Below are 15444 nucleotides of genomic sequence, written 5' to 3'. Positions count from 1 at the left end.
TGTTGCATCTTTTTAAGGACCGTATAACAGTCTGTCCCATGATAACCATGACTTTCTGTGGCCAGTCCCTTCTTGTGTATTTGATGGAGGTATTTTACAGACAGTGTGACAAACCTCAGGAAGTTATTTTTCCACATCCTTGGTCTCCTGCAGCTGAATTTCTGAAGCACAGTTGCTAGCTTGAGGTGTGTGCCAGCAGGACAAGAAAAGAGGCAGGCAGGCGGCGCCCCCCCGGCTCCCATAATGTGCCTGGCCCTGTGCTGCGCGCTTTGCACACGTTGGTTCCTCACATACGTCCCTGCGTGGGATAATGACCAGCATCCCCCTCATTTTCACAGATCCCAGCCCGAGGTGCAGAGAGGGCCTCTGTTTGCATCAGGGCACACAGCTGGTGAGCGGGGGTCTGAGACGAGATGTCAGGCAGTCTGTTCCCGTCCCACCCCAGCCCGCCTTCACCAGCGCGCCTCCCTGCCTCTCCCTGAAGGGGCCCTCGAGATGAGGCAGCAGGGGCGACAGGGCCCCAGGGACAGAGCCACGGTCACTAGAACAGGGTTCCCCAGGAGCTCCCTGAGGCCCAGCGAGGGACTCTCGTCTCGCATCTTTTGAAGCCACAGATACCCATAATGGACTTTTCCCCCTTTTTTTAACTTTTAGACAAGTCCCAGCTGGCCTCAACTTTTTAAATTGCAGAAGTAATAAATGCTTATTTGTAGAAGTGAGTAGAGAAGTTGCAAAAGTTCCTCTATGTCCCTCATCCCGTCCTCCAGGGGTCACTGCTGTCAGGTTTAGTGTGTCTCTCTCTGGGCCTTGTTGGGGAAACACTATGTGTGTGCGGGCACATGTATGTGGTCTATACTTAGAGGCACAGTAACACTTTTTTTTTTTTTTTCCTACAAATACTTGAATTGTATGGATCACATAACTTAGAGTTTTCCTTAAGCCGTTTATGGTGGCCATCTTTCTTGGGCGCTCTGCCTCATTTACTCTCTCCGCATCCATGAATTACTTCCGTCCTTGTCAGTGGACGTGGGGGTTGGCCCTGCGTTCCGGCTCCCCTGTGCAGCATCTTGAGCGTCTGAGCGACAGCTTTGCGCCTGCGTATAAATAAAGACTTCTGCTGGAAGTAGTCTTGAAAGGGAAACAGCGGGCTCAGGTGTGCTTATTTAAAATTTAGCTGTGTAGTCTTGGTTCGCTCCTGCAGAAAGCCTGTCCCGCAGTGTATGAAGAGGCCAGGGGGCACCTGACCCACGCTGCTTCTGCCTCCCCGCAGGTACCTGGAAGAGGTGGGCTACACGGACACCATACTAGACATGCGGTCCAAGCGTGTGCGGTCCCTCCTGGGCCGCTCGTTGGAGCTCAATGGGGCTGTGGAGCCCAGCGAAGGGGGCCCCAGGGCCACACCGGGCCCCGGGGGGCTCAGCGGCGGCGAGTCGCTGCTGGTGAAACAGATCGAGGAGCAGATCAAGAGGTGAGCCCCTGGGCCTGGCGGGCCCATCCCTGGGTGCCGCCACTCCCGGGGAAGGCCAGTGTCTGACGTCAGCGGTGCCCCCTGTGCTCTGGTGGTCACTTCCTCCCTGGCAGTAAGAAAGAGTGATGGGAGAAACAGGGCTGCTTTGGATGGGCTGGGCAGGGAGGGACTGCTTTGTGGAGGTGACATTTGGGCAGAGAACTGTGTGAAGTGGAAGATAAGCCCCCCAAGTAGCTGGAAGGAGAATGTTCTGGGCAGAGGAAACAGCAGGTGTAAAGGCTCCGAGATGGGAGAGAGTTGCTGTGTTCGGGCCCCAGCAGCCTGGGCGGCGTGGCTGCAGTGGGGCGAGCACGTGGGCTTGTGGTCTGTGGTCGGGCTGAGATCTCGGGAGTCAGATCAGATGGGGCTTTACGGGCCGTGATAAAGAGTGTGGAGTTGACTCCAAGGCCCGTGGGAAGCCAGTAGTTTCGAGCAGGGCTCTGACCTTGTCTGCTGGACGTGGTCTGCCTCGAGGAGGAGAGGCCGCGGGAGGGCAGGAGTGGGAGCAGAGGCCTGTAAGGAGGCGGCCGCAGTGTCAGGAGGGGACGACGTCAGCGTGCAGGGCGAGGAGCTGTCAGCTTGTGGGTGGGTTTATAGGGTAAGTCAACACTATTTAAAGGATTGGATGTGGGGGTGAGGAAAAGAAACTCGGGGCGACCCCAGGGTTTGGTCGGAGCAGCATTGACCCAGAGGGAGAAGACGAGGAGTGGAAGGTCAAGGGGGCATGCAGGACGTGTGGAGGCCGAGTCGCCTGTTTGGTGGCGGGTGTGGGAGGGGAGTAGCCAGCCTGGAGCTCACGGCACCTGACTCCTGAGCTCCAGCTTGGTCATCAGCACCCTGGCGGGCTTGGACAGCCACAGGCCTCCGCACTCACTGACGGAGAGAGTGTAGATGGCGCAGGGGAGGGCCGAGGACTGAGCTCTGGGGGCCTCGCTCGGCTGTAGACCGGGAGAGGGCCAGCGGGAGGTGGCAGCAGGGGAGGCTGAGCCGATACGGCCAGTGCTGCGGGAGGAAACGCGAGGATGAGGTCCCGGCAGCTGGGCCCGGAGGTGTTCTCCCGGGAGGCCGCGCACCAGGAGGCCGGGGAGGGAGGGCTGGGTCTGGCGACCTGGAGGAGGGGGGTCTCTCTATCGAGCAGTCGCTGTATGCCTGGGCAACAGCCAGGAAATCTCTAGAGCCTCAGCCTCGTGGCCCAAAAGGAAGATGCTCGCATTTGACGTGAACTTTGAATTCTGCCCCGTTTCCACCCTGGAGCCGGGTTGGGCAGACACCTCGTTTGCTAACACCTGCCCTCCAGCTGGAGGCATTAAACAGTAGGCCCAGAGTGGAGACGGGGTGCCATCTGTCAGTGGGAGTGCAGGCTGGGCTGTGGCCGGGCGGCTGGCGGGGGGCCCGCGCATCTGTCGAGTGACCAGTTCCTCTTTCCTGCCGGGTGTGTCTCTGCCACTGGCCTGCCCTGCACTTGTGGTTTGACCAGGCCATGGGAACGGGGGCTGCTGAGTCAGTGGCACTTTCTCATCCAGCTCTTCTGACTCAGCACATGTGGGGTGACCTGTGGTCCAGCCGGGGAGCAGTCCTCTGGGACTCGGGGGGCTGGTCAGGGCTCAGTGGGGAGCTTGGCCCAGGCTGGTCTGAAGGAGGGGTCAGGCAGCGGCCGAGGCGGGACTGGAGCCATGTGTGGGATCAGAGTCACGGCTCCTCTGGGGTCAGGGTGCGCTCAGCCCCCCTGAGAGCCGAGTCCAGGCTTCGGCCACCAGGCCTTGGCACCCTCCCATCTGAGCTTTGTCACCTGGCAGGACTAATGCCCCCTCTGCCCCCCTGTTGTGGGCAGGAATGCGGCAGGCAAAGACAGCAAAGAACGCTTGGGCGGCTCCGTGCTTGAGCAGATCCCCTTCCTGCAGAACTGCGAGGACGAGGACAGCGATGAGGACGACGAGCTGGACAGCGTGCAGCACAAGAAGCAGCGCGTGAAGGTGAGCGCGGGTGCTGTGCCAGGTCACCCCTCCCCCCAGGACCTCCTGCTTTGTGTCCCAGCACCAGAGTACCCTGTGGATGCTCCCGGGGCCACCTCTGTGGTCTGTGTGTGGCCTGATCATGTCTCTTCCCAGAGTCCCCGTCTCCTTGCCAGCCATGCCCTTGCTTCAGTAAGCTTCAGAGGGGCCCAGGTTGTACTGGGGGGGCCTGCCCTCCTCCCCCCACGCCCGTGGTTCTCTATCTTCCCCCTGCAGCTCAGACGAGCCCAAGAGTCCTTTCCTGAGCTCTCCAGACCAGGCCTGCCCCTGCAGTGCCCCCTCAGCACCCTCTACCTTGGGCTTGCATCATCACCCTGTTCCTTCCTCCTTCAGACTCACCTCAGACACCGCCTCCTCCAGGAAGCCCTCTCTGACTTGCCCTTGCTCCCCTTCCCCCACAGGGTCAGGGCCCTCCTATGGGCTCCCCGTCCTGACCCCAACCGCTCTGGGTCCTCTTTGTCTGGTGTCAGGTCTCCCTGTGGGGGACCAGGTCAGTCCTGGTGTCTGCTCTGCCTCCAATGTCCCCAGCAGTGTCCCCAGCACAGGGTCCGCCCAGATTAGAGGCTCAGTGGAGGCGCTGGGTGGAGTGGAATCTGCAGAGCCAGAACCCTAGAATCGGGGTGACAGGAGAACCAGGATGTCTGCGTCCAGGGTCTCTAAGGCTGCTCCCTGCTCCAGATGCCTGCCCCTCCCGTCCCCTTGGGATTGTCACCCCTTTTCACTCTCACCCTGGCCTCCTCTGGGAACCTTCCCGTCCTCTCCCTCCTCCCGTCGGAACTCGTCGCAGACTGTCATGCTCCCTTAGGCCTTGGGTTTGTCCCCACACTCGTCCCATGTGCCCTGTGGGGCGGCTCATTGTGCGTGGGTCTCGGTCCCCACACAGCGGAGCTTCAGTGACCAGTCTGTGACTCCAAGACCTGCCCGTGACTCCCAGAGTGGCCGTGGCTCTCTGTCTTAGCTTTAGTTTCGGGGCGAGTAGTCCCTGTATCTGGTTGTTGAGGATTTCATTAAAGCGAGTTCAGGCGCGGAGAGCCCTTGGCTGCCCGTGGCGGGCCACGCCGAGTGTGCGGCAGTGGTAGAGTGGGTCCTGGGCGGTGGGGTGGCGCTGCCAGCCGTGGCAGCATCAGCAGACGTAATCGCGCAGGGTTCCTCTCTCCCGGAACCTTCAGAGCGCCCGTTAGGTTCCGCCTCTCGTGAGCCCTGACCCACCGTCGCCTCTCTGGGGGTGCTGTCTAACTCTTGACCTTAGTCTTCTCCAGGTCCCATCCCTCTGGTCCTCCCACGCAGGCCAGAGGCTGGCCCCTCACGCGTGCCTCAGAAGTGTCGCCTCCAAGTTTGTGCCCTCCATACCCAGCCTGGGGTGCTGAGCCGTGGGAGGGGGTCGGCCACGCCCTCGAGGGGTTCGCCGTCTGCTCGAGGCTGGCCCAGGTGCCAAGGACATGGTACAGGCAGGGAACGCCCTGGAGGGAGAGGGTGCCCTGGAAGAGGTGGTGTCTGAGTCTGGTGGTCATCGGAACCCCAGTGCTGGGACGAGGTGTGTTCTCAAGCCAGCCCTTAAAGGAGAAATCAGACACCAGGGGCTGGCCCGGTGGTGTAGCAGTTAAGTGTGCATGTTCTGCTTCGGCGGCCCAGGGTTCGCTGGTTCGGATCCCAGGTGCGGACATGGCACCGCTTGGCAAGCCATGCTGTGGTAGGCGTCCCACATATAAAGTAGAGGAAGATGGGCACAGATGTTAGCTCAGGGCCAGTCTTCCTCAGCAAGAAGAGGAGGATTGGCAGCAGAGGTTAGCTCAGGGCTAATCTTCCTCAAAAAAAAAGAAAAGAAAAGTCAGATAGCAAAATTGTCTTTGAAAATGTGGAACTTCCTTAAGCCGCTTAGGTGTCATCTCTGAGGTTCTGAGCGCAGGGCCCCTGGGCGGGACTTTGCGGGAAATGTGGAGATGCTAACACGAGAGGTAGGGTCCCAGACAAGGTGTCGCTTGTAAGGCTGGATCTCAGAGGTGTCTGCATGCGGACACGTGGGTGCCGTGCAGTCCTGAGGTCTCCCGGCTGGGATGGGGTCCAGGTCTGTGAACTGAGGGACAGGACGAGTGGGTTCCCACCCGGTGGAGCCCAGTGTGGGAAACAGCGACTCGCTCCCACCACCCAGCCTTCTGTCTCTCCGGACGGAGGAGCGTTTCCTGTCCCCCTCAAAGTAGCACGTGCTTGTCAAGTAGGAAGGAAGAAGTCCAGCCAGTGCAGAAGGTTGTCAGGGGGACTTGGCGGCCGCAGGCCGTCTCACAGCCGAGGGCAGCATTGGTGCTCAAAGACCTGGGGACCCGGGCGGGGGGCTGCTCTGCTCAGCCTCAGTTTCCTCGTCTGCCAGATGGGAGTAATTAGAGTAACGATGACTCTTCACGGGCTGGTGAACCACGCACGTGAGGCTTCGGCAGTGTGCTGAGCAACGCAGCGAGGCTGCACAGTGTCTCACGAGTGTCGGTGATGATTGTCGTTACTGTTGGACCCGTGGGTGGGGCTGTTCTCGCTTGAATTGTGCCCTGCGTACACTCACACTCGGACACAAACGTATCTCCCTTCTCCCCCCAGACACGTTGTCGTGTTGCCCAGCTTTCCTCCATGAGAGGTACCGTGCCCCGAGAAGTGCTGTGGTGCTGGCGGGGGGCCAGGGAGCAGGAACAGCCTGAGCAGAAGCCAGGGGGAGGGCCGTGGAGGGGTCACAGCTGGAGGCGGAGGAGGAAGGGCTCTCCAAGGCCAGGTCCGGGCAGCACTGCCCCAGTCCTGTGAGGAGCAGCCTCCGAGGCTCCCAGCAGCGGGGGCACAGTGCTCACCACGTCGAGGGAGCTGGAGGCTGGCATAGGAGGCTTCTAGGCGAGGCGAGGCAAGACGGCGGCTGGGACCCCTGGCTTCTTTGTCCCTGGAGACCAGCTGGGCCTGGGCTCTGGGCAAGAGCCCCCTGATCTGTGTGCTTTTCTCCATGCCCAGCTCCCCTCCAAGGCCCTGGTGCCTGAGATGGAGGACGAGGACGAGGAGGATGACTCAGAGGATGCCATCAATGAGTTCGATTTCTTGGGCTCAGGAGAGGACGGGGACGGCTCTCCCGACCCTCGGCGTTGCCCTGGAGAGGGGACCCACCATGAGCTAGGTGAGCTGAGGGTTTACTGGCCAGCCTTCCTCACCAGGGGCACTGGGGGCAGACCTTGAGGCCTGCCCCTTCCACATGCTGCTGCCTGCAGCTGTTTCCTGCCCCAGGCTCTCCCCCGGACGGATACACTTCCTGAGCGGAGGGTGGCCGAGGAGGGCAGGAGGCCTGCGCCACGGTGGCCAGGCCCTCACCCCTCCCCTGGAAAATCCCCGTGGGGACGCAGGCAGGCCCGGCTCTTCCTGAAGCAGGGGCCCCAGCTCTCCATGCGAGCGGCCAGGCCTCCGGGAGGGAACGGGATGAGGACCCTGCGGGGAGAGGCAGGTGGGCAGGGCCATGTCCTCCTCCTGCCCTGGGACTCTGAGCGACGGGGCCTTCAGGGGTCATGTGGGATGGCTGGGGTCGGAGGCCCGGCAAGGGCAGCCCACGGAGAACGGCGCCCAGCGCAGTCTGTCTCCTCTGCCCGCCCCGCCCCCACCCAGAGCCCCAGTGAACCCTGGGGCCAGGCTCCCGGCCTCCTCACAGTTGCAGGGGGTCCGGGACGGCTAAAGCATCACCTGTGCGTGGCCGGCTTGAACTGCTGGGCGACCCCTGCCCTGTGCCTCCTCCCTGCAGAAAGCCGGCGGGTCAAACTCCAGGGAATTCTGGCTGACCTTCGGGACGTGGATGGGCTGCCCCCCAAAGTGACTGGCCCACCTCCTGGCACACCCCAGCCCCGGCCACACGAAGGTAAGAGGCCCCTCCACGCAGCCCGGTCCCTGGGGGCCCACGGCAGGGGAGGCTGCAGAGCTGAGCCCAGGGCTGGTGTCCTCAGGGTTGAGGCCCGGCCTCTAGTCTGCAGCCTCCCTGTCCCAAAAGGTTGTCTGTCTGTCTCTGTCTCCCTCTCTTTGTCTGTCCTGCCCTGTCTGTCCGTCTGTCTCTCCCTGTCTCTTTCTCTCCAGCTGTGATCCTTGGTCTTGTCCTCTCCCTGTCTCTCTCCTCACCCCTCACCTCGCTCTGCCTCTCTCTGCCTCTCTCGTTCTCTCCCCGGCCCCTTCTGCCCCCTCCCGCCCCTCCCCCCACCAGGTTCCTTTGGCTTCTCCTCAGACGTATTCATCATGGACACTATCGGGGGCGGGGAGGTGAGCCTGGGGGACTTGGCAGATCTCACCGTCACCAACGACAACGACCTCAGCTGTGATGTAAGTTTGTGGGGTGCTCCCCCCACAGGCTCCCCCCGGGCCGGCACCTGCTGAGCTCTGCCTGTGTGCCTGGCCACGCTCAGTCCCTCACACGTTGGGGACGACGTCCGGTCACTCAGCAGCTCTTCCTGGTGTGGAGGGGTCCGGATGCAGGCAGGTGAAGGGACTTGGCCAGGTCACCGAGGCACAGGGCCTGAAGACTCTCGAGTCTCCGTCTTGATCACGGTGCCAGGCTCCTTCTCCAGGCGGCACTCCCTCCCGCCCCTGGCCCACGCCCTCCTCAAATCCAGGCTCCTTCGCAAGCTGGGGCAGGGCTGGGGCCGTGGCAGCACAGCACCAGAGGAGGCAGCGGGCTCTGGGCTGGCGGCAGCGCGTGAGACAGGCTGTGCAGGAGGTGGGGTGAGCTGACCTTGAAGGGGAGGGTGGCTGCGTGCCATAAAACGACAAAAAGCAGGCCTGTCTGGTGTGAATGGGGGCTGCTGGAGGCCTGGGCTGGAACGAAAGGCCTCCCAAGGGCCTGTGTTCTGAGCCCGAGGTCCAGGCTGGGCGTCTGGCCACTGGAACCTCTGAAACGAGTGCGTGTGCCTCCCGCTGTGGCGGGATGTTCATCACAGCTGCTAGCGGGACCTCCGGTGGGTGGTGCCGGCGAGGTCAGGAGGCACTGCTGTGGGAGGCCGGGAGGGAGGCCCTGGAGATGGGGCTCCCTCTGGGGGATGATTGAGGGGGTCACCCCACGACGGCAGATCCTCTGGCCCTAAAGAACTGTGGCCGAAGTGACAGCTGAGGCAGGGACCCGCGGGACAGGGCCCAGGTGCAGGGGTCGGTCCGCTGGGCACCTGGTCTGGGGCAGGGCCCTGAGGCTTGCCTGACGGTCTGCCCAGCTTCTTCCCTCCCTGCGTGCCCCCTCGGAGCGCTACCCCTCCATACCCCAGGGCGTGTGCAGGGTCTCGGGGACTCTCCCTCGGAGGCTCCTAGGGTCTGCTTCCCGGTCTCCCCACCATGTGCTCTGGTCCCCATCTCTACTCACTAGTGTCAGTGTAAGTGCCCTCACCTGTCCCTGAGAGACCACCCTTGTGACCTCTGCACTCTCTCTGAGGCTACTCTTATCTTCCCCTAATCCCAGCTTTCCCAGGCCGTGTGGCTGCCGTCTCCTTAGGATGACACCTGGGTTCCTGAATGTGGCTTGCCATTCTGCTCCAGCCCCACTCTGGCCTCTCTGCCTCTCTCCCCCTCTCCCCTGTGCTTTCCACATCCCGGCTCCACCCACCTCCCCTCAGCCTCCAGATCTGCTCTTGCTGCCTCCTGCCTTGGAGACTTTGCACATGCACTCCCCTCCCCTTATCTGGTTGGGTCCTCCTCCTCTGTCACTTCCTCAGGAAAGCCTTCGTGACCCCCACAGAGGAGGTCAGGCTGCCGGGTCCGCCTCGCAGTGCATTTTTCATTCACGGCCCTGCTCGGAGTTGCGAATTGTATAAACTAGCAGGACGAGCCGATTGTCGCCCCCAGCCCCCTCTGAACTGTGAGACCTGAGGGTTCGGGCTCCCCTTTGTCTCCCCAGAACCTAGCACAGGCCTGCACACCATGGAACTTGTTGAGCGAGCGAGGGGACACTGCTGGGCAAGGAGGAAGGGGAGAGTGTCTGGGGCTGGTCTTGAGGTCTGGGTGGGGAGGGACAAGTCCTGGCGGTCCTGGACGTCCGTGTCTGCGGGACAGACAAGCTGATGCTGAGGGCCCCCGGCAGCTGTCCGGCAGCACAGACGCCTTGAAGAAGACATGGAACCCCAGGTTCACCCTCCGCTCCCACTACGACGGCATCCGCTCCCTGGCCTTCCACCACCGCCAGTCAGCTCTGCTCACCGCCTCCGAGGACGGCACGCTCAAGCTCTGGAACCTGCAGAAGGCCACCACCGCCCGCAAGTGAGGGCGGCAGCCACAGGCGGGGGCGGGGGGTCGGGAGCCTCACCAGGAGACGGGGTGACGTGGGGCTCTCGGTGACATCCACCTCTGTCTCCCTACAGGAATGCTGCTCTGGACGTGGAGCCTATCCACGCCTTCCGGGCTCACAGGTAGGGAGGTGTCCCCAAAGGCCCGCTGACCCCTCCCCGCTCCTGCCATCCCCAGGGCCGATGGCGGGGCAGGGCAGCGGGGAGGGCTCCGAGTACCCGTGACCCTGCCCACACGCCCCTCCGGCTCCTCGTGCGCTGCGGCCACTTTCATAGCCCAGAGCTGGTTCTCAGCACAGCCTTCGAGGGGAGGAAACAGACGGGGGAGGCAGGCAGGGGACACGCACAACCAGACCCCAGATACTGAGTTCCTTTTGGCTGTCCTTGAAAAAGGCTGGTGGAGAACTTCAGCGTCCCAGGGAGGGGGCAGGTGGAGGGGCGAGCCCTGAGCTTGTCGTCTCCCTGCTTCCCCCTCCTCCGTGTCCTCCAGGGGCCCCGTGCTGGCAGTGGCCGTGGGCAGCAACAGCGAATACTGTTACAGCGGGGGCGCAGATGCCCGCATCCACAGCTGGAAGATTCCAGACCTCAACATGGACCCCTACGATGGTTACGGTGAGGACAGCTCCCTCCCTTGCCTTCCTCCTCTCATCATTCACGGGAGGCCTCTTCCTTCCCTCAGCACATGCGGCGCCCGTCCATGCCTAACACTGCAGGCACGGCGGGGACAGCAAGGCGCCCAGTCTGGTTGAGCCTGGAACACTGATTTGGCATGTGGCTGAGGGTCGGACAAGTCGAGGCAGGAATGTGATGGCATTGGGGGGATCGGAGTCAGCCCTGGGGCCGGGACCCGCATGCGGGGGCTTGGCTCAGTGGGTGGCCGGCACCACTTGGGGCCCAGCCAGCGTCTCCAGAGTGGAGCGGAGGGGGCCTGCGGGGAGGAGGTCGCCGGGCCAGGTCGGGGGGTTGCGCTTTGTCCTCGGGGCCCCTGTAAGGGTTAAGTGGAGCAGTGAGCAGACTGTCCCTTGTGCTGAGTGTCTGTCCCCACCCTCCGACGCCTCACTCTCTCTCACACGCACGGCTCCGTGCAGCATTCTGTCGCGGCAGAGGTTCGAGGTCTGTGTCCCTCCTCAAGGGACATGCACCGTTTTCCTGAGAACGGTCCCGCCCTGTGAAAGGTCAAGGGTCATTCCCAGGCAGTATATTCTCTGGGCCAAGCGAGCTGCCACACGTTGGGTGTCAGCAGAGGACCCTTTGGACTCCAGTGAGCAAGGAGGCGATAGTGGGAACAACCGGAGAGCTTTGGAGAGAGGGGGCCCGGCTCGCGCAGGGGGCAGGAAAGACCGTGGGGACCAGGGCAGGGCTGAGCTGCAGGCCCGGGCCGTGGAGGGTCTTGGGACCACAGAGCCACCGTCACTCCTTCTCTCCTCAGCCAAGTCCTCTGTCGTGTCGAGCGCCCATTTTGTGCAGCCCTCCTGTGGGCCTGGGGGGCCGCGGTGAGCGCAGGGATGTCCTTTCCTCCAGCTCCCATCCTGGGTGCCTCAGAGCCCGGGGTCTTTCAGAGGAGCTGGTGGTCAGAGCGAACGGCTGCTGGGCAGTCCCGCTGGTCACAGCTCCCAGGGTGTGAGGCTCCTGGGTCTGAAGCCGGTGATGGGGGCCCCGGCCTAGCCGCCGGGGCCTCAGCAGGGCTGGTGCCCTCGGGCTGTCCAGGATGGGCTAGCGGCCCTGACGCAGCCTCTTTCCTCCCTTTGGGGGCTCCAGACCCCAGCGTGCTGAGCCATGTCCTGGAGGGCCACGGGGACGCTGTGTGGGGCCTGGCCTTCAGCCCCACGGCCCAGCGCCTGGCCTCCTGCTCTGCCGACGGCACCGTCCGCATCTGGGACCCCAGCAGCAGCAGCCCGACCTGCCTCTGTACCTTCCCCATGACCAGCGGTGAGTGGGGAGTAGGGGCGGTGGGGGACCCTGCCACCTCCCACAGGAACTGCTCAGAGCTGGAGGCCCTGAGATGAGATGACTCCTGTCCCCCACCCCAGGGCAGGACCAGGTCTGTTAGCAGCCTTCCCTCCTCTCTGCCTCAGATCACGGGATCCCCACCTCAGTGGCCTTCACCAGCACCGAGCCTGCCCACATCGTGGCCTCCTTCCGCTCTGGCGACACCGTGCTGTATGACCTGGAGGCTGGCAGTGCCCTCCTCACGCTGGAGTCCCGGGGGAGCAGCGGTAAGGGGCCCCCGGGCTCAGGGCTGGGCTCTGACTGCCTCCAGGCCCCACTTCCTCCTGTGGCTTTGGTGACCTGAAGCCCAGTCAGCCGCAGAGGCTCCTGTACCCGCTCAGGGGCTCTGAGCCAGAATGAGATAAGGTCTCATCGCTGCCCTTCCAGACAGCACGGGGCTCCCAGGAGGGCTGCGGGGAGAGGGGTCATGACAGGCTCGCCCGGCAGGCCTGCTTGGTGGGACGGATGTTCCGTTTTTGTATCTGCCATCCCCACTGCCTGACCTGAGGCCGAGCCCAGGGCCCGGTTCACAGGGCGGCTCTGTGGCCCAGAGAGGGAGCACTGGGACGCCCAGCCCTCCCGATGTCCAGGCAGAGGGCAAGGGTGGGGTCCTGGTCTCTGCGTCCCCCTGACGTCCTCCCCTCTTGCCCCTTTTCCTCCCAGGCCTGACCCAGATCAACCAGGTGGTCAGTCATCCTAGCCAGCCCCTCACCATCACCGCCCACGACGACAGAGGCATCCGCTTCCTGGACAACCGGACGGGTGAGGCCCTGCCTCCCGCTCACTCGTGCTCCTGGGCGCAGGGGTGGACCAGGCTCAGCCGGCAAGACCCCTGGCGTCCACGTTGGAGGCCTTAGTGTCCCCTCTAGCCCTTCACCTTCCTGGGCCAGGCACAGAGAAGGAAAGTGACCTGCCACCTCCCGCTCTCCCCTCAGGGAAATGCGTGCACTCCATGGTTGCCCACCTGGACGCCGTCACCTGCCTAGCCGTGGACCCCAACGGCGTATTCCTGATGTCAGGAAGTAAGTGGAGGCCCTCTCGGCTCCTGAGGAACAAGGGCGTGTGCAGGGCTGGGCACGGCCCAGGGGAGGGCTCGGGGGCTCCCCGTGGCTCAGGAGCAGGGGCAGGGTCCTTCAGTGCAGGATGGCACGGTCGCAGCATGGTGACAGCACAGCACTGCACTCTCAGAGCCGCGGCGGGCGCCCCCCCACCTCGTCTCATCTCATGAACAGCCCTACAAGGGTGGCGTTGTGATCTCCGTCGTGCAGATGTGGAAACTGAGGCTTTGAGAAGTTAGGGGGCTCGGTCATGGTGGAGCGAGTTGCAGGAGCTGGCGTTCAGGGCTGTGTGACTCCGTGCCCACAGAGCCTGTTAGCCTCTGGCCCCCTGCTCGCTGGGATGCGGGTGCTGAGGCCCAGCGCTGGGGGCTGTGCCTCGACGGCAGGGGGTGAGACTCGGCGCACAGAGAAGGGGCCGAAGTTCCGCTCTCCTCTGCCCAGCCTCTGACCCCAGGGTTGGGGGTCCATGAGGGAGCGAGCAAGCGCGTGCAGAGGTGCGACAGTGGTGGGGCGTGGCTGGGCCTGGAGCCAGCACCTCAGCTTCTCCATCTGCCCCGGGACAGCAGCAGCTGTACCCGAGGAGGACGGTTGAGGGACAGTCCGTGAGATCAAGCCCAGGCAGAGGGGATGCAGTACAGGGCCCAGGTCCCCACAAGAGGAACAAGAAGAGAGAGCCGCCTCCCTGGCAGCCGGCCGGCCCTTCAGTGCAGAGTGGGCCCCCTCCCCTGCTCATGGCTCAGGGCCGGCCCTGTCTGCTCCCCGCTCTCTGACCTCCTCCTCCCCACGCCCTGCTGAGGCTGTGGCAGCGCAGCTGCCTGCCCTCAGCCCACAGGATCTCCCCTGGCTGGCCCCACTGTCCCCGGGCCAGCGTGTCCTCACACTAAGCCACTTGTGCCCACGCACTCCTGGTCCCCTGGCATTGCGTGCTCTGTTTTCTTATTTCCTGCCCTCCGCACACTGGATGTTGGCAGCACGGGGCAGGGAGCTTTGCTGTTTTGTTCAGTGTACCCCAGGGCCCAGCGCACAGTAGGTGTTCAGGAAATACTGGGTGACTAGATAGAAGGCAGGCTGGGTGTCCAGAGGTGACCAGGCAGAGGTGGGTGTGGGAGAGGCTCGAGTCCCCACCCAATTCTGAGGCCTTTGGACGAGGCCACCTGAGAGCTCTGCTCGGTGACAGCCCTCTGCTGCCCCCTGCACAGGTCACGACTGCTCCCTGCGGCTCTGGAGCTTGGACAACAAAACGTGCGTGCAGGAGATCACAGCCCACCGCAAGAAGCACGAGGAGGCCATCCACGCTGTCGCCTGCCACCCCAGCAAGGCCCTCATTGCCAGCGCAGGCGCCGACGCCCTGGCCAAGGTCTTCGTATGATGCCCACGCGGCCCGGCCCCGGCCACCACGCTGGCTGGGGAGTGGGGCCGGCAGGTGGCACTGAGGTGAGGGGCCGGAGGGGAGGGAGGCCTGGCCTGGGAGGGCCAGAACCCCCTGCATCCTCATCCTGAAGGGGCCCTCATACCCATCCCTGCACCTGGCACTCGAGAGGGTGCCGAGTCCTGAAATCCTAGTCAGGACGCCCTGTGAGAATCGCCCTGGTCGCCCCTGGGCCTTTGGGGGGCGCTGAGGCCTCGTGCGGCCCCAAGCTGCCCCACCTCTTGGACCCAGGAGGTTGTGGTCCAGTCTCCCGTCCCTTCTGTCTCCCGCAGGTGACTTCCAGCCTCAGTCTGGAGGCCCGGAGGCCCGGCCTCTTCCCACCTGCCTGGGAGCCTGGTGGTGCTAAGGGCCCTTTCCCAGGAGGCCCTCCCCCATGGGCCGTCCTTCCCTGAGCCCGGGAGCGGCCGTCTTCAGGAATCCCCCTCCAGGATGGCCTCTAGGAGCTTCCTCTCCGCCCCGACGCCCCCCTGTCTCCGAGCTGCCTTCCCGGGGCAGCACAACCAGGACTGGGTGTCCTCGGGTATCAGCTTTTCCAAGACGCCTCAAGGTGCCAGGTTCTCTCTTTGAACCCCCAACCCCTCCTCTCCATCCTCCCGGACTGGGGTGGGGGCTGTGCTGGGAGGAATCCCAGATGCCCCTGCTCTGGATCTGCCCGGAGCCATGGAGCCAGCTGGAGCCCAGGCCGTCCTCAGTCCGGGTGCCGGGCTTCGCCCACCCCAGCAGCACGCCCAGTCTGCCACCTCCCTTCCAGGTCCCTCAGCACAGCTTTCCAGACACTACCCAGCACCTCCAGAGCCAGTAACTGCCTGGGGAGCAGGCGATGCCCGCGGGGGAGGCGCCCGCCCCTCCCTCCCCCCAGCTCCCCACAGGGTCACCCCGGGGGAGGGATGGCCTTCTCTTGCCCCTCCCTGGGGCATGGAGGCTGAGTGCGTCCCCCGGGTCCCCATAACTCCCTGTATATCTGTATAAATAAATGGGATTTTCATGGAGCCCCGCCCCCACGTCGTTATCACTGTGTGATAGTTTGTCTCCTCTCCTGCCCTCCACTCTCTTCCTCTATTTATTTCACTCTTTTTTGGGTTCCCCCTGAGCCCTCAGGCCCCCTTCCAGCTTCCTGTTTATAAGCCCCCTCTCCTCTGCCCTGGACTTGTATGTGAAACTTGTCTCAATAAACCCTTTGGAGTAA

The 15444-nt window shown here is 63.5% G+C and overlaps 1 protein-coding gene across 5 annotated transcripts in view; it reads left to right on the top strand.

The window, feature by feature from the left end:
- The window catches only part of STRN4 (striatin 4), a 25512-nt gene extending 10068 nt beyond the window's left edge, over positions 1–15444 (top strand). For 3 of the 5 annotated variants that reach the window (XM_070499094.1, XM_070499092.1, XM_070499095.1), the window contains 14 exons: positions 1271–1468; positions 3339–3480; positions 6502–6661; positions 7274–7387; positions 7724–7839; positions 9581–9756; positions 9858–9905; positions 10273–10394; positions 11541–11711; positions 11858–11998; positions 12435–12533; positions 12707–12793; positions 14029–14263; positions 14531–15444. In XM_070499094.1, the coding sequence (XP_070355195.1) occupies positions 1271–1468; positions 3339–3480; positions 6502–6661; positions 7274–7387; positions 7724–7839; positions 9581–9756; positions 9858–9905; positions 10273–10394; positions 11541–11711; positions 11858–11998; positions 12435–12533; positions 12707–12793; positions 14029–14198 (1744 nt within the window). In that variant the 3' untranslated portion in view covers positions 14199–14263; positions 14531–15444. The remainder of the gene's footprint in view (positions 1–1270; positions 1469–3338; positions 3481–6501; positions 6662–7273; positions 7388–7723; positions 7840–9580; positions 9757–9857; positions 9906–10272; positions 10395–11540; positions 11712–11857; positions 11999–12434; positions 12534–12706; positions 12794–14028; positions 14264–14530) is intronic. The other 2 variants (XM_070499093.1, XM_070499096.1) reach the window with 1 other exon arrangement.

The sequence above is a fragment of the Equus asinus genome, chromosome 26, assembly GCF_041296235.1.
Source record: "Equus asinus isolate D_3611 breed Donkey chromosome 26, EquAss-T2T_v2, whole genome shotgun sequence".
Lineage (NCBI taxonomy): Eukaryota > Metazoa > Chordata > Mammalia > Perissodactyla > Equidae > Equus > Equus asinus.
Note: the sequence above shows the minus strand (reverse complement) of the source record. Positions and strands in the feature narration are given on the sequence as shown.